This window comes from Mauremys reevesii, linkage group 4 (genome assembly GCF_016161935.1).
Source record: "Mauremys reevesii isolate NIE-2019 linkage group 4, ASM1616193v1, whole genome shotgun sequence".
Classification (NCBI taxonomy): Eukaryota; Metazoa; Chordata; order Testudines; family Geoemydidae; genus Mauremys; species Mauremys reevesii.
The window spans coordinates 79,688,948-79,716,238 of record NC_052626.1 but is presented as its reverse complement, the minus strand read 5'-3'; the positions used below and the strand labels follow the sequence as shown (position 1 = coordinate 79,716,238).

General features: G+C 44.4%; 1 protein-coding gene across 10 annotated transcripts in view; it reads left to right on the top strand.

Moving 5' to 3' along the window:
* The window catches only part of PRR5L (proline rich 5 like), an 88,435-nt gene that overhangs the window by 17,008 nt on the left and 44,136 nt on the right, over nt 1–27,291 (top strand). For 8 of the 10 annotated variants that reach the window (XM_039538596.1, XM_039538597.1, XM_039538602.1 and 5 more), the window contains 2 exons: nt 23,050–23,353; nt 24,071–24,151. In XM_039538596.1, the coding sequence (XP_039394530.1) occupies nt 23,184–23,353; nt 24,071–24,151 (251 nt within the window). In that variant the 5' untranslated portion in view covers nt 23,050–23,183. Of the gene's footprint in view, nt 1–9,680; nt 9,730–17,205; nt 17,225–23,049; nt 23,354–24,070; nt 24,152–27,291 lie in introns of those variants that run through there. The other 2 variants (XM_039538600.1, XM_039538601.1) reach the window with 2 other exon arrangements.

Genomic DNA, 27,291 nt, shown 5'->3' with positions numbered 1-27,291 from the left:
TAACAGTAGGGATAGAACTATGATCTTCTGCTTCGTGAGCACAGGACCCTATTATGCGAACTAAAGGAGAATCTCCATTAGCTGTCGCAGCATAGGGCAACAGGTCACACAGTTCCACAATTTTAAATTCATTTCCATTAGAGTCCAGTGGTATGTGCGGCCACACACCAGCTTTTCCATTATAGATCATGTGGTATGTACATTTGAGGATATGAAATATGGCAGTAGATTTTAAGATGGAAATAGAGATTTCATTAGATCTTTATTTCTTTTAATCTAGTAAGGAAGAATATCTAAAAGCACTTTTATTCATACTGTTTGGGCTCAGTTTCCTTGATTAACACCATTCATAAATTCTAAGACCATTATTATCTAGTCTGACCTCTTGCATAATGCAAGCCATAGAACCTCACCCAATAATTCCTGCATCAAACCCATGCCTTCTGATTGAGCTGTAGCACGTCTCTTAGAAAGGTATTCATAATTTCTTCTCTGAGTGAATGTGTCTGTGGTACTACATTTTATATGAAGAAGGTAAATCAGGTTCTCCCATTTACTTTCTCACAATTCAAGAAAAAGGGGACTTCAGATGTAATGCTTTTTTGTTACACAACCCATAATTAACACATGTCACTCACTGCCACAGGATGGCATTGTGGCTAAGATCTCACTAGGATTGAAAAAGGGATTAGATGCGCATATAGCTAGGCAATAATGCATTTACAGTATGCTCAGTTTACAAGCCAATCACTAATTGATGGGGTTAGGAAGAAACTTCCCCACAGGCAGATTATTCCATAATTGTACAGTGTGGGAGTTTCTGGCACTTTTGTTTGAAGTGTCTGGTTCTGGCCACTGTCAGAGACAGGACACTTGGCTAGATGGATTTGATCCAGTATGGCAATCCCTGTATTCCTATTCTTCTGCTCATCAATGATGAAAACTTTCATTTCAAAATGGTTTAACTTGGGGATACTGTGATGGAATTCTTAAAAGAACTCTTGATACAGCAACAGGCAACAAAGCCCTTTAGAAAGCCTTCTATTCTCTATAAAAGCAAATAAAACTGGAATGTGGATATTTACAGTGTAGTTGACAGCTAGCATGGATATCATAATTGCACTCGCCCTTCAAGATAAAGGCGCCTCTAAACAGTTTTGTGCAACCAATTCATGGATTATACAATGTCAGCTCAGATGAGTTCAGAGACTCACAAGGTTCATTTTCAAAACTGAAGGGCCCAGCAATAAAAAGCTGTGTTGCCATCACTCACAATATTTGGTGTTTTTCTCAAAGTCCCAGCTCCCAGGAAACCTCCGCTTCCATTCAAAAAAAAAAAAAAATTCTAGCTCCTATAGTTGTAAGGAAAAACAATTTGAAAACAAGAACCAAGTCTGTCTCTAAGGCTCAGAAACCAGACGGCAAGGAAAAGAACTCAAAATCTATTATTTTTTAAAAACCTTTTGGTTTTTAAGTCAGTCACATGATTTTGAGAGGCTTGACTCATGATTTTTTCAACATTTAGAGTTGACAGTACTGTTAACCATAAAAGTATGGTGTTGTTGTCTACACTAGATTTATTGTCTTAACATTTACTACTGGTGAGACTACAAATGTAGATTTTACACACTGAGAAGACGTGCTGTGATCCTGTTCTAGTGTTTGTATAATGGAGGATAACAGCCTACTAATGATGCAAGCTGAGAGGTCATCTTTAGTTCAGATGGTAGAGGTCTGTGTTGAAAGTCTTCACATCAAACAAACCCTGTTGAAAAGCCATAGGGAGGGTTGTTATGTAAACAGACCTTGTACAGCCCCTGGTGTTCTTAATGGGCACATTTTCTAACCCAGTGATAAGACAACTGATGGTGAAAACACTGGTGGCTGGTCTGTTCAAGTTCTCCCACTGTTGTTACTACTGGTGGAGCTACAAAGGTGCGAAATGCTAAGGTAGTGTCCTGTGCAGAAAAGGTTTAATTTTGCTAGATCACTTCCACTTACTGTATGGATGGACCCTAAAAGATTTGTGGTTATTTGAATTGGACTAAGTCATATCTAAAGAGATCTTGCATCTCTCTAATTAGCATCTCATAAGCAATAAAATATGTGATTAAATTTAAACGGACATGGCTTGCTTGCTTTCACCTGTGATGTGGGATTTTTTTAAATTGAATTTGAGCAGTTGATCAGCTACATTTTTCTTGTTTTTTTTAAAAATCATTTTGCCAGATTTCTCCATATGCAGAGCAAAGCTCTTCTAATCTTCACAAACTATTATGTGTGACTAGGACAGTACACTTTGTCTGAATTAACTCCAGGAAGTATGTAAATGTATTTTGCTGCAGATGTTACTAGTATCATTGGAGAGAGACTGAAAACAGGATACAGCAGTTGAAAGTTCATGTTGGTTTTTGAGTTTGAATACATAAATGTGCTAGTTATTCCTCCGGTTAGCCAAGGCCCAATCATGCAAAAAATTTAGGCCCTGTCTACGCTAGAAAGTGTTGTTGCTTACTCATGGTGCATGAAAAATCCACACCCAGGAGAAACATAGCTATGCTGACCTAACCCCTGGTATAGATTGATAGCAGAATTCTTCCGTTGATCTAGATACCACCTCTCAGGCCTGGTCTACACTACGAGTTTAGGTCAAATTTAGCAGCATTAAATCGAATTAACCCTGCACCCGTCCACACAACAAAGCCGTTTTTGTCAACATAAAGGGCTCTTAAAATCAATTTCTGTACTCCTCCCCAATGAGGGGAGTAGTGCTGAAATTGACATTTCCGGTTGGAATTAGGGTTAGTGTGGATGCAATTCGACGGTATTGGCTTCCGGGAGCTATCCCACAGTGCCCCATTGTGACCACTCTGGACAGCAATATGAACTCGGATGCACTGGCCAGGTAGATGGGAGAAGCCCCGCGAACTTTTGAATTTAATTTCCTGTTTGCCCAGCGTGGAGAGCTGATCAGCACAGGTGACCATGCAGTCTTGAGAATCGAAAAAGAGCTCCAGAATGGACCGTACGGGAGGTATTGGATCTGATCGCTGTATGGGGAGATGAATCCGTGCTATCAGAACTCCGTTCCAAAAGACGGAATGCCAAAACATTTGAAAAAATCTCCAAAGCCATGATGGACAGAGGCCACAACAGGGACTCAACTCAGTGCCGCGTGAAACTTAAGGAGCTGAGAAGGCATATTAGAAAGCCAAAGAATCAAATGGACGCTCCGGGACAGAGCCGCAGACATGCCGCTTCTACGCTGAGCTGCAGGCAATTCTGGAGGGGCCGCCACCACTACCCCACCCCTGTCCGTGGACTCCGATGATGGGGTACTCTCAGTCGCTGTGCCTGAGGATTTTGCAGACAGGGAGGAGGAGGAGTGGAAGATTGAGGATACCACACGGTTCTCTCCAGCAGCCAGGATCTTTTTCTCAGCATGACTGAAATACCCTCCCAACCTTCCCAAGGCAGTATCCTGGACCATGAAGCTGGAGAAGGGACCTCTGGTGAGTGTACCTTTTGTAAATATAAAACATGGTTTAAAGGCAAGCGTTTTTTAATGATTAATTTTCCCTGAGGACTTGGGATGCATTTGTGGCCAGTACAGCTACTGGAAAAGTCTGTTAACGTGTCTGGGGATGGAGCTCTCCTGGAGGTACTCCAAAAGCCTTTCCAGAAGGTTTCTGGGGAGATCAGCCTTATTCCATCCTCCATGGTAGGACACTTGACGACGCCATGCTAATAGCAAGTAATCTGGTATCATTGCATGACAAAGCCTGGCAGCATATGGTACTGGTGTTTGCTGGCATTCAAACAACATGCATTCTTTATCTCTCTGTGTTATCCTCAGGAGAGTGATATCGTTCATGGTAACCTGGTTGAAATACGGGAATTTAATTAAGGGGACTTTCAGAGGTGGCCGTTCCTACTGGGCTGTTTGCCTGTGGCTGAAAAGAAATCCTCCCCGCAGTTAGCCGGGCTGGGGGGGGGGGCATTGGCACTGAGCTGTTCGCGTTTGGCTATCAGGGATCTTCCCTGATACCAGCCATGCGGTGCGGTGGGGGGAGGGTTAAAGTGGTCATCCCAGAGAAAAGGATGGGTGGGGAGTTTAGTTTGTATCGAAATCACATGTGCTATGTCATGTGAATAGTGTGCTCACCGTGAAAGCGTATACCCATTGAAAAGTACCCCTTGCGGTTTATGTACTGGCTGCCTTGGTGGTCCGGTCCCAAGATAGGGATATGGGTTCCATCTTTCGCCCTACCACAGTTAGGGAATCCCATTGCAGCGAAACCATCTACTATGACCTGCACATTTCCCAGAGTCACTGCCTTTGATAGCAGCAGCTCAGTGATTGTGTTGGCTACTTGCATGACAGCAGCCCCCACAGTAGATTTGCCCACTCCAAATTGATACCCGACTGACCAGTAGCTGTCTGGCATTGCAAGCTTCCACAGGGCTATCGCCACTTGCTTGTGAACTGTGAGAGCTGCTCTCATCTTGGTATTCTTGTGCTTCACGGCAGGGGAAAGCAAGTCATAAAGTTCCATGAAAGTGCCCTTACGCATGCGAAAGTTTCGCAGCCACTGGGAATCATCCCAGACCTGCAACACTATGCGGTCCCACCAGTCTGTGCTTGTTTCCTGGGCCGAGAATTGGCGTTCCACAGCATGAACCTGCCCCATTAACACCATGATGTCCACATTGCCGGGGCCTGCGCTTTGAGAGAAGTCCGTGTCCATGTCCTCATCACTCTCGTCACCACGCTGCCGTCGCCTCCTCACCTGGTTTTTCAGCATCTGGTTCTGCATAAACTGCACAATATTGCGTGAGATGTTTACAATGCTCATAACTGCTGTGGTGAGCTGAATGGCCTCTATGCTTTCTGTCTTGTGGCGTCTTTGTGGAAAAAAGGTGTGAAATGATTGTCTGCTGTTGCTGTCATGGAGGGAGGGGCGTCTGACGACTGTAGCTATCCCACAGTTCCTGCAGTCTCCGCCAACCATTTGAATTCTGGGTTGAGCTGATGTGGCAAAAACATTGTCGTCAGTCCCCTCTAGCCCCCCCCCCCTCCCCCCGTGACAGCAACAGGAAAAAATTGTTTCTTGCCTTTTTTCACTGTCACCGTATGTCTACTGGATGCTGCTGGCAGACGCAGTACTGCAGCGCTACACAGCAGCATCCCCTTGCCTTGCTGTGTGGACGGTAGATGGTACAGTATGACTGGTATCCGTCATTGTCGTCCTGTGAGTGCTCCTGGCTGGCCTCGGTAAGGTCGGTCGGGGGCACCTGGAAAAAAAAGGGAATGACTTCTTTAAGTTCTGTGTAATGGAGATTCAGTCCTGCCTGGAATATCATGTGAGCGGGAGGCTTCTGCCTCAGGCTGCTCTCCCAGCCGGCAGCACCGCACGGTCATGCCTACCCCTTGCTCCTATGGCTCGTGAAGCCAGGACAGTAGTAAGGAGCAGTCCAACTATAGGTTGAGCAAGTACAGAATGGTGGTTCACTCTACTTCCCTGTAAGCCAACCGCGCTCCCCTCCCTCCTTTGATCTCTGCTTGCAGAGGCAATAAAGTCAGTGTTGTTTCAAATTCATGCATTCTTTATTACTTCATCACACAAATGGGGGGATAACTGCCATGGTAGCCCAGGAGGGGTGGGAGAGGAGGGAAGCAACGGGTGGGGTTCTTGTACTGGCACCCCTAGAATGGCATGCAGCTCATCATTTCTGCGGGATGTCTGGGGCTCTGACCCGGAGCGGCCGCTTGCATCTGTGGTTCTTTAGTAGGCTTGCCTGATATTCTAGGCAGCACTGAATCTCCATTAGACAAAACTTAAAGAAGAAAATCACCTGGGGAGTCATTCCCATTTTTGTCTAGGTGCCCCCTGACCGACCACACCGAGGCCAGCCAGGAGCACCCATGACAGCAGCAGACGGTACAGTATGACTGGTAACTGTCTTTGCCCTGGTCTACACTAAGGTCGGGGGTCGAACTAGGGTACGCGAATTCAGCTACGTGAATAACGTAGCTGAATTCGAACTACCCTAGTTCGACTCACTTACCCGTCCAGACGCCGCGGAAGCGAACTCCGCGGCTCCAAGGTCGACTCCGGCAACTCCTCCTGCCGTGGTGGAGTACTAGCGCTTCCGGAGTTCGAACTATCGCGTCTAGATCAGACGCGATAGTTCGAACTCCGAGCAGTCGAACTTGCCGCGTCGACCCAGCAGGTAAGTGTAAACGTGGCCTTTGCTAACTTGCAAAGGCAAGGGGATGCTGCTGTTGCTGTGTAGCACTGTAGTACCGCATCTGTCAGCAGCATCCAGTAGACATACGGTGACAGTGAAAAAAGACTGAATGGGCCCCATGGTTGCCATGCTATGGCGTCTGCCCAGGCAATCCAGGGAAAATGGTGCGGAATGATTGTCTGCTGTTGCTTTCATGGATGGGGGCGTTGACTGACGATATTTACCCATAACCACCCGCAACAAATTTTTGGCCCCATCAGGCACTGGGAGCTCAACCCAGAATTCCAATGGGCAGCGGGGACTGCGGGAACTGTGGGATAGCTACCACAGTGCACTGCTCCAAAAGTCGACGCTAGCCACGGTTCTATGGACGTACACCACCAAATTAATGTGCTTAGTGTGGCCGCGTGCACTCGACTTTATACAATCTGTTCCCAAAAATCGACTTCTGTAAAATCAGAGTAATTTCATAGTGTAGACATACCCTCAGGGAAGAGAATTCCTACGCCGACAGGAGAACCCCTCCCATCAGTGAAGATAGTATCTACACTGATGTGCTACAGTGCCACAACTGCAGCGCTGCAGCCGTGCCACATTTGAAGTGTCAACAAGCCCTGTGTCTTCATTGCCAAAACAAAATGTGATTTTGTAGGGGAATAGCTGGAGTTAGCTATCTCACGGTAAAATTCTAGTGGAGACTAGGTATAAAACAGTTCCCTCTATGGGTTTTCAGCAAGGTTTGAAGTGAAAACCTTCAGCACAGACCTCTACCATTTGAGTTAAAGTTAACTCCTTAGCATGTACGATGTAAAGTTAAACCCCTTAGCAGCAGGCAATTATCCTTTACTGTACAAGCTCTAGAGAGGGCCCATGGCACAGCTTTTGTCAGTGTTTTAAATCTACACTAGCACTCCCACCAGTGGTAAATTTTAAGAAAATAAACCGACTGTAGAGAAGGCCTTACTTCTATGGTTAGTAGTATTGCCAACCCAAAGCATTCAAGAATCATGAATCAGGCCCTCAAAAAGCATGAGATTAACTTGCTGTAGTTAATCACCGTCAACACCACCAGGGGGTTATCTTGACTAGCTACACTATGATGGGAGAACCTCAGATGTTTGGATGCTGCTAAGCTTGCTGCTTGGCAAAGCTATGAGCAGTGGGGGCACTAAAGCTCTCTGTCTGCAGACTCAGACAGCATTGGATTGTGTCATGTTTAAAAGGTTACATTAGCCAGAATAGCTAGAACAGAGGTTCTGCAGCTGGGGGTTGGGACCCCTCAGGGGATCACATTCTGTCGGCCTCCACCCCCAAACCTTGCTTTGCCTCCAGCATTTATAATGGTGTTAAATATATTTAAAAGTGTTTTAATGTATAAGGGGGGTTGCACTCAGAGATTTGCTATGTAAAAGAGGTCACCAGTACAAAAGTTTGAGAACCACTGAGCTAAAATGTTCTTTTTAAATGAAATCTTTAAATTCTGCAAAAAATGATGGTTTAGCACTCCATGTTTCTCCATTCTCCCCTTCCCCCAATCAGGAAAAGGTTCTTACTTGTCCCTGGCAAATGGTGTATAGTTTTCTTAAGGCCTGGTACTGGATCTGTATCATTTCAGTTCTAAAATTTGGTTGTATTCTTTTGCCTCAGGCTGTAATCAGTCTTGTACTATGGTTGTTGCTTAGCGGGAAATCTAGTTTGTGTTAGATTCATAGATTCTAGGACTAGAAGGGACCTCGAGAGGTCATCGAGTCCAGTACCCTGCCCTCATGGCAGGACCAAATACTGTCTAGACCATCCCTGATTTATCTAACCTATTTAATCTAGATTAAATCAATTCACTTCTCTTAAAGTCTGTAATTCAAAAGTGCTTTTAATTTCAGGCAGATCTGCTATGTGACTATATGAATGAGTTCTTCTCTAGCACTTTCCACCCAAGCATTTTAAAGTGTTCTACAAACATTTTAGGCCTTTTGACACCCATAAAAGGTAGGCATTATTTCCCCCATTTTTCAAATGAAGAAACTGAAGCACAGGCGTTAAGTAACTTGCCAAAGATCAGACAGGAAATCTGTGGTAGAGACAGGAATAGAACCGAGTTCTCTTGATTACTAATCCAATGCCTTAATTACAACATCATTCTTTTTTTATATGTTCTGGAGCATGATCTGATCTCTTTGGCTCAAAACTAAACTAACTGGTCATAAAGAAGTTCACTCTTTTATTTTCTTAGAATTTTCATAAGGAATTTTAATGCTCGTAGTACATGTGCGACATATACCTATTTCACACCATAGGTTCCAAAGAGGTTCTGTGGTGTCAGAAATAGAGTGGGTCTTTTCAAACCATGGTGGGCTGCGTGAAAAGGTTTTCGTATGCTTCGGTTCTCAGACTGTTCCTACCACCCCCACCAAGTGTCTTGCTTGGAGTTTCAGGTGTGATTCAGCCTCAACAGCTCAAAGCAAAAGTTACTTGAAACCACGAGTTTCTTTGTAAACTTTACATGGTTTTGATGTCAAACCATACATGGGCCCAGGTTTGAGAGAACTTTCACTGAATCTGTTTAGAGGCTATAATGGAATCTATCACCGTGGAAGTTTCCCGGCAAACACTGGAGAGATGGTTGCATCCAGCGGGCTGGGAGACCTGGGCTCTATTGCTACCTCTGCTGCTCACTCATTTGAGGGAGTCACTCTAGGGCTCTGTAATTGCATTCCCTCATTTGTAAAATGATATAATGATTCTTGCCCTCCTTTGTAAAGCACTTTGGGATCCTGTGGAGTGCTAAGGATGAACACATCACAAAGCTGTCGGGATCCCTTGTGATCTTTCATGTGAGATTATTTACCGAAATGAAAGAGGGGCTGCAAAGCATGATATGTTGGAAGGGCTCATGTGAGGGGTTCAAGTACTTGCCAAGACTGTGTTTTGAACTTGTTACTACTCCCATCCGCAGTTGCATCACTGCTCTTAGATCGGGGTGAGATGGTGGGAGATATAAGCCGAGGTACATGTTTTCCTCTGTGTTATAATTTGGAGATGTCGTCAGCCTTAAGTTAGTTGAGCTTCCGGGCTTTAATCCAGCTAAACATGGCCGCCATTCACATTCTTTAATCATTAATTTTTGGTATTTAATTATAGTACATGTGTTTTTGTCTGGGTCATGAAGCATGTGCTTTGTGTTTCTTGGCTGGCTATTCCTGCATTCTTCTCTGTCTTTTGCTCTGAAGTCCAGCTGGCCCAGTGTGGCACGTAGTGTTTTAGTCTAGCTGGGAGCCTGAGACTTCTCAGATTTTTGGATCTGAGGAATGGTGAAGCGGTAAGTTCAGCCTTCTTGTTGGGGACAGCAGAGGGGAGGAGCTGGAGGCGGGGAATCCTGGTCATATCACCCCTCCTACTTGCAGCTGTGAAATTGCATGCAGCAGTTGTTGCTCTGGCACTTTGGAAAGGAGATTAGTATGTACATGTTCTTGACCAAAGGTAAGGGACCTACAACAACATGCATTAAAAGGGGAGTCTGATATTGTCATTTTGTAGGTCTTGAACTTGGATATTTTCTTATATAATTGTTTGTTTTACTACTGCTGTACCGCTGGCATGACACTAACTTCATGAGCACCTAAACCAATTCTTACATACAATCCAGTTCTCTCTCCCCTCCCCAGTAATTTTGTTTTTCAGCATACAGATAATTTTGTGAGCATGTTTGTTTTAAGCAAATGATGACTAGAAGCTTCAGTCCTCACCTTCCAATGTGCTTGTGTTTAGGTTTTTTTTGGCTTTTATTGCTGTTAAATAACTTTCTAGGAGAAATCAGAACTAACCTGGAGGAGGAGATGCCAGTTAAGTGGGTGGGGTGGTGTTAGTACAATACAAGTATTTTCAAACAAAACTTAGCCCTAATCACAAGTCACACTTGCCACTATCATCTGGCTTTTTTTTTTTTCCAGAGAGAAGTGACAGCATTTATTTATTTATTTATTTATTTTGAGGGGCAGGTTTTAAATTTTATTTTGTTATATTAGAGTAAAAATGTTTGTTAGCTTAGGTTTGGTATCAAAGCCTGTACTTAAAAAGCTGATTTTGACAAACTGAAAACAGTGAATCTCTTTCTAAAAATAATGATTTGTTATAGCAGCAGTTGCCTGTTTTTCATTATGTTGTTTCATTCAGGGTCTACACTAGTAAAATATCTAACTGCAACTTGGGTTAGCGTGGGTGCAGTGGAGTGGTGGCATTATCTCCAGTACCTCCATGGGGGAGGTGATGTTAATACTCATCCGGTTGAAGTTTTCTGCTTTGCAAATTGGCTTGCAACCAGCACAGCAAACTTGAGTCATTGACATATGACTTTGCAGTGGTACAGCAACACTGGCAAATAGTGCCGGTAAGATGGCAGTTGGCCATGAGGAATGTTTTCTTCCCCCTCATGTTTAATCCTGTTCTGATTTTGTGGAATAGAAACAGGATGAACCCTAACATAGTCCTTTACTTACAGTCTAATGTCTTTAACTAAATTCATTAATTCTTTGAACTAGACTTTCTGCTCACAGAATTTACACGCTTTACTGGTTTTACCAGCAAAATTGGTGATTAAGGGTATGCCTACATTGGCAGACTTACATCGCTGGCAGTTACATCGCCACTCAGAGAGTGCTGAAGGGAAACTGCTGTTGTGTGTTCACATTGTCAGCTGTCTGCGCAATAGCGTGTTCACACTTGCAGCGGTATTCAGAACAGTGCATTCTGGGCAGCTGTCCCACAGAGCATCTCTTCCTCTTCTGCCGCTAAGAATTGTGGGAAGGTGGAGGAGGTCATGGGGCATCCTGAGTCCTGTTCCAATGCCCTGTGATGCATTGCTTCGCATCCCAGCAATCCCTGTGCTTCCGTCCGCATTTGGCACCATCTTTCAATGGTTTGTGTATTGCATGCTCTACCTCTTTAGTCTGCAGGAATGGATCCTGTACTGTTGACCAATATGCTGCTTGCTCTCACTAATACCTCATGAGTGGCAGTGGAGTTATTCCTTAAACTACAAAGGCAAGAGGAGTTTGACACTGATCTTGCCACACGTAGTAGCTATGACATGAGATTGCTTGTGGCATTCACGGAGGTGCTGACCACAGTGGAATGCCACTTTAGCACTTGGGAAACAAGCACCGAGGGGTGGGATCACATCATGATGCACATCTGGGATGACGAGCAGTGGCTGCAGAACTTTCGGATGAGGAAAGCCACATTCATGGGAGTGTGTGATGAGCGGTGCAAGGACACGAGAAGGAGAGCTGCCTTGTCATTGGAGAAGCGCATGGCGATTGCAATGTGGAAGCTGGCTACTCCAGACTGGTACGGATCGGTTGCTAACCAGTTCGGAGTGGGAAAGTCAACCGTTGGACTCGTGTTGACAGAAGTGTGCAAGGTTATTAATCACATCCTGCTTTGAAAGACCGTGATTCTGGGCAACATGTGTGACATTGTGGATGGCTTTGCACAAATGGGCTTTCCTAACTCCGGAGGGGCGATAGATGGCACACACATTCCAATTCTGGCACCAGACCACCTAGCCACCGAATACATTAGTCTGAAGGGATATTTCTTGATGGTTCTCCAGGCGCTTATGGATCACCGTGGGCGTTTCATGGACATTAATGTTGACTGGTCTGGAAAGGTGCATGACACATGCATCTTTTGGAACAGTGGCCTGTTCAGGAAGCTGCAAGCAGGGACTTTCTTCCCAGACCAGAAGATCACCATAGGGAAAGTCGAAATGCCCATTATGGTCCTGGGAGTCCTCGCCTACCCCTAAATGCCGTGGCTTATGAAGCCATACACTGGGCACCTTGACAGCATCAAGGAGCAGTTCAACAACAGGCTGAACAAGTGCAGAATGACTGAGTGTGCTTTTGGCCATTTAAAGGCCTGCTGGCGCTGCCTCTGTGGGAAGCTGGACCTGGCCGATTACAATATTCCTATGCTTACAGTCGCGTGCTGTACGCTCCATAATATTTCTGAAGGGAAGGGTAAAAGCTTCACTCAGGACTGGACCTATTAGAGGGGTGCAGCGTGGGGCTATAAGGATCAGGGATGCCTTGAGGCAGCAATTTGAAGCTGAAAGCCACTAATATTTGTTGCTATGCTCAGGAGTGCAGTGTTTGTAATGCTAGGAGGTGATTTGTGATTGGTGCAGTTGATGCACTGTGAAGGTTTAAGAAAATTGCCTGTAGCCTTGCAGGGCTCTGTTTGCTTTCAGTTAATGGAATAAAGATTGCTTTCTAACCTAAACAATTCTTTTAATAAAAAACAACAACCGGAGAAGAGAGACAAACAAAAAAACACATCAGCACTGTGGGGGATGGGGGGAAGGGAGGGTCCCAGGAGGAGGTGGGGTCCCAGGATGGTTAAAGATTTGTGTATGTCCAGGTATCATGTGCAACCTTGTCCTATGGAGTACAGTACAGCGGGTATTGTACTTCAGCAGGGCTAAACTGCAGAGGGACGGGTGTTGAGTGCAGTGGGTACTGGGAGTCCACAGGGCTGGACTGTGACGGGGCAGGAGTGGAATGCAGCGAGTACAGACTGGAGCCAGGAGGTTGATGATAGTGTGTTGCCGGTGTCTGGGATTCTTCAATTCTTGGTTTTTGGCCACAGAGTGCATCATGGCATCATGCATGATGGGGGAGGTCCCAGATGACTGGAAAAAAGCTAATGTAGTGCCCATCTTTTAAAAAAGGGAAGAAGGAAGATCCAGGGAACTACAGGCCAGTCAGTCTCACCTCAGTCCCTGGAAAAATCATGGAACAGGTCCTCAAGGAATCCATTCTGAACCACTTAAAGGAGGGGAAAGTGATCAGGAATAGTCAGCATGGATTCACCAAGGGCAAGTCATGCCTGACTAACCTAATTGCCTTCTATGATGAGATAACCGGCTCTGTGGATGAGGGGAAAGCAGTGGATGTGCTATTTCTGGACTTTAGCAAAGCCTTTGATACAGTCTCCCACAGTATTCTTGCCAGCAAGTTAAAGAAGTATGGGCTGGATGAATGGACGGTAAGCTGGATAGAAAGCTGGCTAGATGGTCAGGCTCAACGGGTAGTGATCAATGGTTCCATGTCTAGTTGGCAGCCGGTATCAAGTGGAGTGCCCCAAGGGTCGGTGCTGGGGCTGGTTTTGTTCAATATCTTCATTAACAATCTGGAGGATGGTGTGGACTGCACCCTTAGCAAGTTTGCAGATGACACTAAACTGGGAGGAGTGGTTGATACGCTGGAGGGTAGGGATAGGATACAGAGGGACCTAGACAAATTAGAGGATTGGGCCAAAAGAAATATGATGAGGTTCAACAAGGACAAGTGCAGAGTCCTGCACTTAGGACGGAAGAATCCCATGCACTGCTACAGACTAGGGACCGAATGGCTGGGCAGCAGTTCTGCAGAAAAGGACCTAGGGGTTACAGTGGACGAAAAGCTGAATATGAGTCAACAGTGTGCCCTTGTTGCCAAGAAGGCTAATGGCATTTTGGGTTGTATAAGTAGGGGCATTTCCAGCAGATCGAGGGATGTGATCATCCCCCTCTATTCAGCATTGTTGAGGCCTCATTTGGAGTACTGTGTCCAGTTTTGGGCCCCACACTACAAGAAGGATGTGGATAAATTGGAGAGAGTCCAGCAGAGGGCAACAAAAATGATTAGGGGGCTGGAGCACATGACTTATGAGGAGAGGCTGAGGGAACTGAGATTGTTTAGCCTGCAGAAGAGAAGAATGAGGGGGGATTTGATAGCTGCTTTCAACTACCTGAAAGGGGGTTCCAAAGAGGATGGATCTAGACTGTTCTCAGTGGTAGAAGATGAAAGAACAAGGAGTAATGGTATCAAGTTGCAGTGGGGGAGGTTTAGGTTGGACATTAGGAAAAACTTTTTCACTAGTAGGGTGGTGAAGAACTGGAATGGGTTACCTAGGGAGGTGGTGGAATCTCCTTCCTTAGAGGTTTTTAAGGTCAGGCTTGACAAAGCCCTGGCTGGGATGATTTAGTTGGATTTGATCCTGCTTTGAGCAGGGGGTTGGACTAGATGACCTCCTGAGGTCCCTTCCAACCCTGAGATTCTATGATTCTATGCAGAAAGTCCTCTTTATTTCTTCGTGGTCGCTTTCTAATTCTGCGCAGCCATTCAGCCGGTCATAACAAAGAGGGAGGCTGGGCTCCCAAGGTTATATCTGTGAAGAACAAAATGCCACATTTTACAGAAGTGGCATTGTTTGCAACACACAGACCACTGATTCAAAACATAGCTACTAGTCACACACCTGTCACTAACTGGCTGACCCCAGGCAAGCACACATGAGCCACAAGCCCCCCAAAATGGTGAGTAACCGCAGGGGCAGGGGAAATCTGAGTTCCAGGACCATATTGTACACTGGGCACGTGGCTCTTGGAGAGAGCCAGCACTGTAAGGGAGGGCTTATAATCATTATTGTCCCCACATTTTCCACAGGCTGTGTTCATTATGGAAGATATCTTGCTGCTAGGGGTGAGCAGGAAATCAAGGGAGGGTCTTCTCCACCACTGCGGCTTCTGCCCTGGCCCTTATGCGGCTCGCCTGTGTGCAGCAATGGTGTCATCGCCCTCTTCCCCCCACCCCATCCCCGCCCCCAGTGACGGCAGAGTGGCATGGGAAATTTACCCTTAATGGGACAAGAAACAAAGTAGCTGTGCCAAAGAACCTGCCCAGTATCTCCATGAGAGTTTCAGGGAGATCTGAGGCAAATTCCTGTGAAGTGAGGAAGTAAGTCAACACCCTGTTCTGCCACACAGACGAGGCATGTGGTGGTATGTGCATCAGATAGACACAAGCCTGCTTTCTGCAACCCTCCTGCCCCCAACAACTCACTTCAGTGATTCCCAAAATCAAAGCCACTTACCAGGGGCCTCCTCTCCTGTTTTCGCTTCACCAAGCTCTGACAACTGTGACTGGCTAGGGGTAGAGAAGAGCTCCTGGCTGCATGCATCTCTGACCTTCGAGTTGTCCTCTGCCTCTGGGTCCCCCTCCACATCCACATCCAAGATTTCCTTCTCTGGCCTCGTTCCACTCTCGACTGGCATGTGAGCCACTGAAGTCTCCACAGTGGCCTTCGCAGTGGAGGTGGGGGTCGCCGCCGAGTATCGTGTCCAGCTCTTTGTAGATCCCGCAGCTCATGGGCGCAGCACCAGAGTGGCGGTTTGCCTCTCTTGCCTTCTGGTAGGTGTTCCGCAGCTCCTTCACTTTGACCCTGCACTGCAGTGTGTCCCAGTCATGGCCCCTTTCTGTCATGCATCATGAAATCTGTCCGTAGGTATCATAATTCCTATGGCTGGAGCATAGCTGGGACTGGACAGCTTCCTATCCCCAAATGCCAATGACGTTCAGCAGCTGAGCATTGTTCCAATTGGGGGATCGCCTGGTGCATGGAGCAGGCATGGTCACCTGGAAAGATGTCCTGAGACCACTGCATCCATCACTGATCAAACAGGAAAGGGACTTTCAAAATTTCAAAGGAATTTATGGGGTGGGGATGCCAGTTGGTCACCTGAGGGCAGGGCAGTAGAGTTCAAACCGATGACTAGAGAGGCGAGAACAGGCATTGTGGGAAACCTTCCGGAGGCCAATCGCTGCGCTGTAATCGACCAAGGTGTCTACACTGGCACCGGGGTGCTGTAGCCCTGGCGCAGAAAGCTGTATGCTTCTCGTCAGGGTGGTTTTTTTTACAGCACTGCAACTGCGCAGTTTCTGTGCACTAAGTGGCCTGGCAGTGTATATACCTTGGGAGTTACAATGCAGAAAGCTGCTTTACTACACAGAAGCTTGGCAGTGTAGACAAGACCTAACAGCATGCAGAAGCTGTTGTCTCTTAATGCTGAGAATTTGACAATCTTATCAGAGGGGTGTATTCAAACTTGTAGTCTGACCCTGCAAACCCTACTCTCATCCTTGGACTGTGAGCTCTTAGGAGCATGGGCTGTGTTTGTTCAGTGTTTGGAAATACCTAGTCTATACTGAGCACTAGAGTAAATAAATAATGAGTAATCCTTATTCCCAGGAGAAGTCCTATTGAAGGCAATAGGACTGCTTACATGAATAAAGGTTTGCAGGATTAGATCCTTGCCTTGCTTTCTAAGAGGCTGATCCAAAGCCCTTTGAAGTCAATGGTTAGATTCCCATTACTTTCAGTGGGCTTTGGATCAGGTCCTGTAGTTGCTATGGACCAGATTTTAAAAGGTATTTAGGTGCCGAAAGAAAGAGAGAGGCACATAGTGGGGTTTTCAAAGGCACCTAACTCCCATAGGCACTTATGTGCTGTTGAAAATCTCTATCTCTGTCTTTAGGCACCTAAATACCTTGGCTCAGTGGGCCTAATTAAAATCCCATGGAAGTCAGTGGGAAGACTCCCATCGACTTTGATCAGGCCCTATGGGAGCTACAAAACAAGCCAGTTTTGAAGTTTCACCTATCCTTGAATTAGCTAAAATAATTTCTGATCAAGACCTGTTGTTTTAGAGTGGGGTTTTGTTAACTATGTGCTTTTTTGGGGAGAGGGGTGGGCATGAGGATTAAAACCTTAATTGACTTGGTTTAAATTCATTCTTCCTTCTCTCACTCTACCCCTCCAAAAATCAAACTCACGTGACGTTTCCTTGAGGAAACTGAGCAACTGGAAAAACAAATGGAAATTGGATTGCAGCCTTAAGGGTAGCAGGAACTATCTGCGCTCACTTTAAAAACACCACAACTGAGCCCTTGTCGACACTACTGACTAATGTCAGTATAACTACGTTGCTCAGAGGCATGGAAAATCACGCAGTTATTCCAATCTAACTCCCCATGTAGACAATGCTATGTTGGTGAGAGGACTTCTGTCGACACAGCTGCCGCCTCTCAGGGAGGTGAAGTACCAATGCTGATGGCAGCTAAGCTAAGCAACGCAGCTGCACCAGGACAGCTCTGTAAGTGTAGACAAGCCCTTATGTTCATGCGCATGCACACATTGTTTTGATGAACTGAAGGGCACTGAGGTAGAATTTTGTGGACTATCTGCCTTTGTCAGTGTGGCCTTGAAGTAAATAATGTAAAGAAATGTGATTCAGAAATAATCGTGACTGGATTGTATCAGCTGAACACACATCATTTCATTGATCACGTGTTTTGTTAAATATTTACTGGGCTTGAAAAAGAAGCAGCTAACAAATTCCTGCCTGGTTCTTTTTGCACCGTTTTGTATCTATTTAAGTTGGCTGAGTGGGGTGGAGCTGTGTTTTTACTGCGGGAAGCCATTCATGGAATTGTAAAGCTGGCACAGTGGGAAATCCCTTTTGAAATTATTATTTTTCCTAGATTTTTATGCAAGAGTCCTAAAAGTTTCTGGTATATGTTGTTTTTTCCAGTTGCATGAGTTTTTAATTCCATTTTAAGTGTGCCTTACAATAATATCTGTGTTGCTTTGGTGCTACCTCTTGAGTCTAACTGTAGCCTCCCGGTGGCTAGATTTGAGGAAGGCTGTGAAGGTTTTGTTGGGTGAAGAATGCTCATTTGATTTTTTTCCTTCTGCATCTGGTTTAAAGTTGCTTTTTGGCTTGTGGCAGCTTGGTGTGAATTTACTTTTGGTCTTGACAAATACAAGCGGTGCCAGTTATCCTATTGCAAGCCTTTCTGTCCCTTGTGCTACTGCAACGCCTGCCTCCGCTGGCAGCCTTCCAACACCCGTGCTGCCTTTCCAAAGGAACTGGATTCCAGTGCATATTGGACCCTGCTGCCCTGGATCTGCAGAGAAAATACCAGGGAAAAGTAAAAATAATTGAAGACACAAACAGTCTGTTCTCTTGTTATTTAAATATTTGTTGTTTAAATATTTGTGTTTTTTTAAATCAACGCTGCATCATCTGGAAGATGCATATTCTTGAAGTGCTGCCAACTTTCTCCCTTTGTCACCCCTTCTTTGGTATTCCTGAAGTTTCAATAAGGAGCAAGTCTTTTTGCTGATCTTTCTTCTCTTCCAGGCAGCCAGATGTATTTTGCCTACTGCAGGGACACCTTTGGCTAAAATCTTTTTATAATGAATTCTTCGGTGGTTTTCATAACTATCTGGAGACAAACAATTATAAACTAGCATTGGTCCCTTAATTTCACTGGTGGTGAGGCTATTTCTTACTTAACTTTTGGAAATATCAGCTTCCAACAGACATGTGTCTGTACATGTGTTTCCTCTTGCCCTGTTTGGAATCTGTAATGAAAGCATTTTCTGAAATGTAACATATTGCAGATGGATAACGTTGCTTCATTGTCAGGTTACGCATATTCTCCAGTTTAGAAAGCTGGTGCCCAATCATGCATTGTTTGTGCACTTAAAGACCACAAAACTCTGTGGGCTATCTTGTGTGTGTATCAACTACAGATCTGCTTTGTTTGGGCTTCAAAGGCTTTTTGGCAGACAGATATTAAGCTTATAATTAGGGATGAGTGAATCAGTTTGGGTGTGGGCCTGTGGGATTGGGGTGGGGAGAAGACAACAATAAAACATCTTCTTGAACTTTGACAAGCTTCATATCTGAAAAACATCCAACATAATTAAGTAGATTGGGTAGAGGATCATGTTGCCAAAGAAGACAATGACTAAATTACCATGAAGAGGGCGCTACTCTCTTGCATCTAGAGGTGTTTCACAGCACTGAACCATGTGCTTGTACTGGGATAGGTTGCAATGCTGCTGCCCAGTGCTATATGTGGCCTGAACTTGTGTCTCCAGAGCTTGACACCTTTCATGAGCACTAATGAAAGGCAGTATTGCCTAGCTGCTAGAGCACTAGACTGGGACTTGGGAGGCTTAGGCTCTATTTCCAGGTCTGCCATTGGCCTGCTGGATGACTGTGGGCAAGTCGCTTTACTTCTCTATGCCTCAGTTTCCCATCTGTAAAATGGGGAAATGATACTTCCCTCCTTTTGTAAAGCACTTTGAGATCTATGGATGAAAAGTGCTATATAAGGCTTGGTGGCATTATTATTATTATTATAATCTCATGAAACATTTTAGAGACATGGAGAGGAAAAATCTTGGACAGGACTCAGTGAAGAGCAGTAGGAACGGGGGATACCTTTTGCTGAAATCTTTTTTAATCTAATTGGTTCTTTAGCGTTTTCATACCAAACAGAGGAGAAAGAGTTATAAACTTGTCATACTCAGCATTTTGTTATGCACTGTGGCATTCCTGGTAGCCAAAATAGCTGGAATATCATGAAGTCTCCTTACAAAACTATAACTATATTAATGCCTCTCTAACCACAAAGATAGTCTCAGCACAAGCTGTAAATTACACATTACAGAACACGCAAAATGGACACAGCCAACTAACAAGATTTGCTTGCATAGAAGAGACAGAGTTTATAAGGAAGCCTTGTTTTGGGGACCTTTTGTCTGGGGATGGGGTGTGGGTCTCATTACTGTAGAAGGAAAATTTGGTTTCCATCAAGTCTAGGAAATGCATCTGTTTGGCAGATACTGCAGAGTAGTGATGGGAGGTTCAGGATCTGGTTTGGATGCTTAGCAAAATGTAAAATGATCATAGAATATCAGGGTTGGAAGGGACCTCAGGAGTTCATCTAGTCCAACCCCCTGCTAACAGCAGGACCAATCCCCACTCAAGGATTGAGTTTACAATCCTGGGTTTAGCTGGCCAATGCTCAAACCACTGAGCTATCCCAGGTCTGCAAAATTTAAGCTTGTTCTATCAACAGAATGTTGTCTCGTGAGCATTCTCTTTTCTCCTGCTTTTTGGTGGTCTGAAAATAACAAAAGTAGACTGTAGGATGGGGAAAATGGGCTCCCACAGTTTTTGACACTTCCATTTGGAGACAGGCAACACACTGGCTAATTGTGTTTTGATGCCCTCTAGTGACTGGTGCACATAAAGGATAATAGCCTACTATTCTTACTAGTTAACACTTGCTGCTTTAACTTAAATGGAAGAGGCTTTTGTCTTTGGGTCCTGAAGCAATGGAAAGACTCCCAATGACTTCAGTGGATTTTGGATCAGGCCCTTGGTGCTGTAGGTCTCAGGTTCAGTTCCTGCTGATGACCTGTAATTAGGATTGTTGCACAGGAATTGAAGATGTGCATGAAAGTATGATTTGGCATAGGGGAATATTCATCTTTTATCCACAGACCAGACCATGAACTATCTGTCTGTGTGACTTACAAAAGCTTAAGGAAAACAGCATGTAAATTGCAATGAGCAAGAGTGAGCACGTTCTTTAGTAAGAGCCATTCAAGAAATCTGTTGGAGGGCCCTGAAAGATTCTGCAGCTGTAGTAGTGGAATTTGCTGCAGAACCCATTTCCTCCTACAAATTTATGCTCCAGAATCTAAGCTTTCATTTTAAGAAAAGTTTTAGCCCTCTTAACTACAATTAAGAATATGAACCTAATTCAGTGCAGTCATCGTAGTTAGGAAAACCTGTATGCATTTTTTAAGGACTAGCTCACGTGTCTTAACTATGGTTATGTACACTGCCTTGTGACATAGTGTGTCAATGCCTGTACCTGGTGTAAAATAATGTTTATACTGCACTGCATCGGCACTGAAAAATGCATACACATATCTTGGATGTCTATCCTGAATTAATAACTCTGAGAGGTGTGAACTTACCCTTATTCATTTCAATAGGCTGTTTTAACTCTGAAACCTAAAGATGATACATGTCATCACTTAACTATCTCACTGCTAATCTTTTAGGCAGAAGCATCCAGCTAACTTACTTATTCCAAACCTTTGTTCTAAATGTTAAATCTTTGTTTCCAAAAGAGCTGACTTCCCTGTACCCAGCTACCCAAACTTTCAGCTTCTCCCTTGGCAACTTCTACAATGTGGCTGGACATTTTCAATACCAGAATCTGTAGCACACTTAAATGTCAGGACAGTGTAAAACACATGAAATTTAATATGACACAGCTGTGATACTGTCCTGATCGTATTATTCATTTTCACACTTAACTTATAAAACCTCTATATTTTTAATCAAAATATAGTAGATGTAGAATCTCCAATCTACCACCCCATTGAGCATCTGTGTAGAATTTAGGCTCATCTTGCAGCAGATTAACTGGGTTCTGCATCATTTAAAGGTGCAGTGCCAAGAAAAAAAATGAATTGGAACATCACTGCTGCATGTGCCACAGAGCTCTTATCCAAACTGTATTGAACGTGTACAAAGAATCTGGGTGAAGCTTTGGACAGAGATGAATAGACTTTAAGTTCTTTGGGGATGATGACTATTTATTAGTGTCTTGTATAGCACTGAGAACATTCTTAGTACTTAACAAGAATGAGGTTCAAGTCTTGTTATTTTCTTTAAGATGATCCACCAATCTGTAGTCATAACACAGTGTTCTGATACCCTTGTAATGAATGGCATCTCTGTGGGAAAAATGCAGTGGTGAGGAGGGTCACAGCAACCATGCCTAAATCAGTCAGGCTCTTTAGCTGTCATAGATTCTGGGGCTTCCTTGAAGTCTGAGACAAGGTCCTGAGGACAAACAAGTCTTAAATCAGTAGGTCATAACCTGGCAGATGGATACGAAGGGTGGGGGTGGGGAGGTGGAGTCAGGACTAGTTTGGTAGGGAAAAAATGTGCCTGTCACTCATGAAAAGGTTAATTTGAAAGCTGCTAGAAATGGGTTCATGTCTTCAGGGAACGACCAGTCAATGGGAATTTGTTGTGTTGGTGCAGTGTTTCTAAACTGGATTTTCACTGGCTGACTATATTGTCTTTTGCTATCCTGTTGGAGGCATAGTGGAAAAGAGGGGTTCCTGCCTTCCATCTGTGCAGCTTAGCTAAGCATAGCTGTTGTTTTCAAGCAGGTCAGGGGGAAAACTTCTAAAGTACCATCTCTCCAAATACTACAGGAGGAGGTGGGTAGGAGGTGGAGAGGAGAGGCTTCAAAAGTTTTGGCTAAGTGTACGAATTTTTGAGAGTTTATCCAAATTCCACCTAACTTCTGACCCTTCTGCAGTTTACCCAAGGCTACTTAATCATGTCTTGGAAGATGACAGTTGGGAGGGAAGTGTTTCTACATTTTAAACTTGGTCTATCAGTTGCACCTGGCTGTGTGGAGTAAAACCTCCAGGCCTCCTTATGTTACATCATTGATTCTCAAATCACTTTTGCAGTCCCCTTATTTTGTTCCTTGCAATGGGTGTTTGGGTAGCCTTCACTTCCTCCCCATCATGTCCTCACGCCCCAGAAAAGTTACAGATGACATTGTCTCTTCATCTTCTTTCTCCCTGTATGATTGTTTCTTTCTTCTATTCTCTGTGTCTTTCCCTCCATGCTGCCTGGGATGGGCATGGCACTAGTAGCTCCAGATTGAAGTGGCTCTAACAGAAGTATTTAGGCACTTATGCTCTCACAGCAGAGCTAAATTAAATGGGAGGAGAGAAGAGATGCTTGGGCCATTGGGCTGTTACCTAATTCACATGGCTTGTTCCCATGGCTGGCTGCCATTAGGTACTGCTGCAGGGGCAGGTTGGGAAGGGGGGCTGCTTTCAAAGAGCTACCTGCCACTTGTCCTAAGTGTACACTTGTGGGAGGGGTGGATTAGGGGATATGTAGGTTTCCTTGCTCCCTTCATGTGCCCTACACTCTTCCTTCTCTTCACCAGTCTTCAGAACTATTTTGTTTCCTGAATGGTATCTTGGAAAACACCTATCTTAAGGCATTTCATACAGTGCATGTTTGTTTAGGCCCAGCAATTACGAATCAACTCTTTGCTTTTGTTACAGGGTGAACCCTTGGATTTGAAGGAAGGAAGCCCAGTGTTTGCCAGAGAACTCACAACCTTGATACCCTCCTTAGTTTGACCTTCAAGAGGGGAAGACTTCTGGCCCCCTTGACACCTTTCAGTCCAGCTGAATCTATGACTGGGGGTTCCACCCTAGCCCCACCCTTTGCTGTCCCATTCCAGAAAATGGGTTCATTTCGAAGGCCCAGGCCTCGCTTCATGAGCTCCCCGGTGCTCAGTGACTTGCCACGTTTTCAAGCAGCACGACAGGCTTTGCAGCTTAGCTCCAACTCTGCGTGGAACAGGTGAGGCCCTGCCAGTACCAGGCCCAAAGTAGCTCTGTTTGTAAAGATCTCTAGATTTTGACCTCAGGTGACTGATCCAAGGTATTTCAGACTTTTTTTCAGCTTAATCAGTCTGCTAGTGAGGATGAATGAATTTTGGGTGCTCCTCAGATTTTGTCTGCATTGGGAAACTGACTCATTGTTGATACAGGTTGGTTCTAACAATCTTCAACTGTCCTTTCTTTAATGGTGTTGAGAGACTGTGTTCATCTCCACTAACAATCAAACCATTGTACACACTGGTGCTGTCTACAGAACTCGCTCCAATGTGGACAAGAACCCACAAATATTTCAGATGCACTGGTTTAGTTAGTCATCTATCCCAGGAACAACGCTGGATGCTTTGGGTTAGGTGCTGCAGGAATCCAGAAGCACTGGTACAGCCGTGATTGTAAGTTGTATAGAATGTGGATGTGCCACAGCCCAGAACTTCTATGCATTTTGTGTAATGGTTTTCCCTTTAATCACTGTAGATACATTTGTCTCCCCTGTAGAACACAGACAAACAAGAGCAGTGATTTCCAGGGGAGAAAAAGTGGAAGTATATAAGTGCAGTTAAACTCCCCACCCCATTATGTCCACTCAGCTGTTGGCAGCTAGCTCACATTGCTCGGTGTGTTAAATCATCCTGACGTGTGTTATTTATGGATGTTGTACTGTCTTATTTCTCTTTGGCAGTGTTCAAACAGCAGTGATAAATGTGTTCAAAGGGGGAGGCTTGCAAAACAATGAACTTTACACCCTCAACGAAAACATCAGGTATGTTGCCAAGTTGTGTGCAGAGAGCCCTTTTGGTGTCAACCAGGTGGTGAGGTGGGGTGGAGTTTTGTGGGGGAAGGGAAAAGGCTGTGTTCAACTTCCTCTTCTTTTGCCATTGGGGGATGGGAGATATGTATCTAAGGTTTGGCATCTGCTGTTCTGGCCTGCATGGATGCGTGTTGATTTGGGTACAGGGGATTTTTTCCCTTCTTTGGGATTTTATCTTCTTTGTTAGATACTAAAGCAGTCTTGCCAACTCTTACAATTTTTTCATTAGCCACATGATATTTGGTGTTTTTCCTAAAGCTCCAGCTCCCAGAGTCATGTGATTATGGAAGACTCTCTGCTTTCTTGTAATAAATAAATAAATAAGATACTAGCCCTCATGGTGGTGAAGAAAAGCTTGAAAATGTGAACCCTAATGGTTCAAACTAGAAGATTCTTTTTATTTGCCTAACATTAGTTATTTTTAAAAGCCCATGATTTTTAGGCAAATCTCACGGATGTTTGAATGCTTATGGTTGTCAGGGTTGATTCAACTAAGACCTCCTAGTCAAGGGTGACTTAAAAACCCACTCTACATTAGGCGACTTGAATCTTGGCTGAAAACGGACTTCAGCAACAGGTCTGCAAAATGGTTTACTTTCTTATGGAGACCAGACCGAGCTATTTTCAATATTGTTGAGACACTGAGACTGAATTTTGGTTCTACTTTGATTCTGTAGTAGAGTCCATTCACCCTTTCACTTTCTGGTCTTTCCTACATTGAGAAATTTTCTTATTTCAAAACCTGCTGAATGCAGCGTCAAAACCAGTTCAGTGAAAAAGGCCCTGGCTGCTTGAATCCAGGCCTATACTACAACTCCCACCTGTTTTTACTATCAGTTTTGCTAAACTGGTCTGAAAATGGGTTCAAATTGTTAGGAAAACTTCCCCAGTGTAGCTAGGCTACACTGACTGAAGCTGTATTGAAAATTTTTCAGTCTGGTCTACTTGAGAACTTTAAACTGACTTCAGTACTGGTTAAGATACTTTCCTGGGGCGGACACCCACAGATATTACTATTATGTGGTGTTTTTCCTTCCATCAGCTATCTCATTACATACACATGTACTCAATTTGAATGTTGTCACAGAAGGGGAAGTTGACACCTTTTATGTAAAAGATTAACCATGTGGCATTATTGCAGTTCTGTTGTACACTAAGTTCAGATGGCTGTTCCAACTGAAACCCTTATTTTCAGCAGCCTAACCAACCCTTTCCCTACTTTCAAAATAAAACCTAAAGGGCACGAAACTCTTCCCACTTTATCTCAGCCCAAAGGTCAAAGCTTCATAAAATTCCATGCAGCCATTTTTAAGATCCTCTGAGTAACAAAACCGTACCTTCCGTGCCTTTAATTACCTCTGTAGGTGCTGCCACAGGAGTCAGAAGTCCCCAGATTTAGTGCCCCATAAGGGGAGCTGCATTTGATCTACATGAAGAAATAGTTTAGAAATAAATGTCTTAATGATTTCAAAATAGTGTAGTCTGTGGTGCATTTGGTTTATCTTGCTGAAATTAATACAGACTGTAAAGAGCTTGTTAAAGAACAGGATTTTTTTTGGTGAAATTTAGAAATATTCCCACCACCTTTAAATGCAGAGTGTGTTCCTCCAAATAGAGAGACACTTCTAGAGCTTGGGAGCACAATCATGAAATAAACACACTTACTTTTATTTAATGTTCTAAGTGTTCCCAGTGTTGGTTACGTCTCAGAGTGTCTGTTCTTAAAAAAATAGCCTCCCAATTCATTGGGTAATGTATTAATTTCAACCTACAGAGCAAAGGATATGGATTTGCACACATGCAGATCTGCACTCAGCACCTGTGATTCTAAATCTTTTTTCTGGCAAACTGTCAATAGATGTGCACACTAGCCTGAGACCTGGCAAAGAAACAAACCTGGTGAAAGGCTAGTTCTTGCGTGCCATGAGATTGAGTCAGTGTGTTTTCCTGGTTTGTATTACTTGGTTCATGTTACCCACTGACATCGCCCAATGCAAGATGTTTTTTAAAAGAAAAAACAAAAACACTAACAGCATCCCACTGATGCTCCACGGAGTTATTTACATGATATGGGGGAGGAGTGAGAGGGCGCTAAATGGGGTAGCAAAGATGGGAATAGGGAACAAGAGAGTGGTAACATTCTGCTCTGGATCGCTGCCACAGAGTTTCCCAGCTCCCTGACATTTGAGATTGCTTCAATAGCTCCTCTTTTGTTTTCCTGTACTGAAGAGGTAAGGAGCTCAGCAAGGGGAAAGCTTGGTCTATACTTAGGTCCACATAGTAAAAACCAGACTCCTGACCTACATAGTTATGCCAACCTTAGTCCCAGTGCAGAGGCAGCTATGTTGATGCTTCCCGTGATGTAAGTATTTTTGTTCGGGGAGGCAGTGTTCCTGCACCAATGGAATAAACCCTTATTTTGGTATAGGCTGCATCTGTGCTGCGGTGCTATGCTGGCATAGCTAGGCCAATATATCCTCCATATCCACCATAGACACATCCAAGGTGACAGAATGCTGCAGAGAGGTGGAATTTCAGGAAGCAGGAAATGAGCTGGCCATAGTAAGGCCATGTCTACACTACAGGCCCTATAGCGATGGGCTAAGGTGCCATAGTATAGATGGAAGGGGGTTTTCTATTGCTGTAAGTAATCTACTTCTCCAAGAGGTGGTAGTTAGGTCACCAGAATAATTCTTGAGCTTCATCTATTCTGGGGGTTAGTTCAGTTTAACTATGGTGCTCAGGGTGTGAATTTTTCACACTGCTGAGGTATGTAACTAGGTCCATCTAAGTATAGCTCACGTGTTAGTGTGAGACAATTACGATTCCCCAGTGCAGCAGGTGCCAAAATGTATTGGTTCATGTCTCACCTTCTTAAAATGTTGTGAGGTGAATGGCTGGAACATCAGCCTTGCGTACCACCAGTGGTACATGTACCACAATTTGGGACCCCCTGCCTAGAGCCTTCAGTTGCAAGGGAGAGGAATTGTCACCAGTGCTTCACTCTCTGAGTCCTCAGATTCATTCAGCGTCCACTGACTAAATATCCTGTTTTTTTCACATCAGTGATCTGGCTGAAGCCAGTGGGAGCA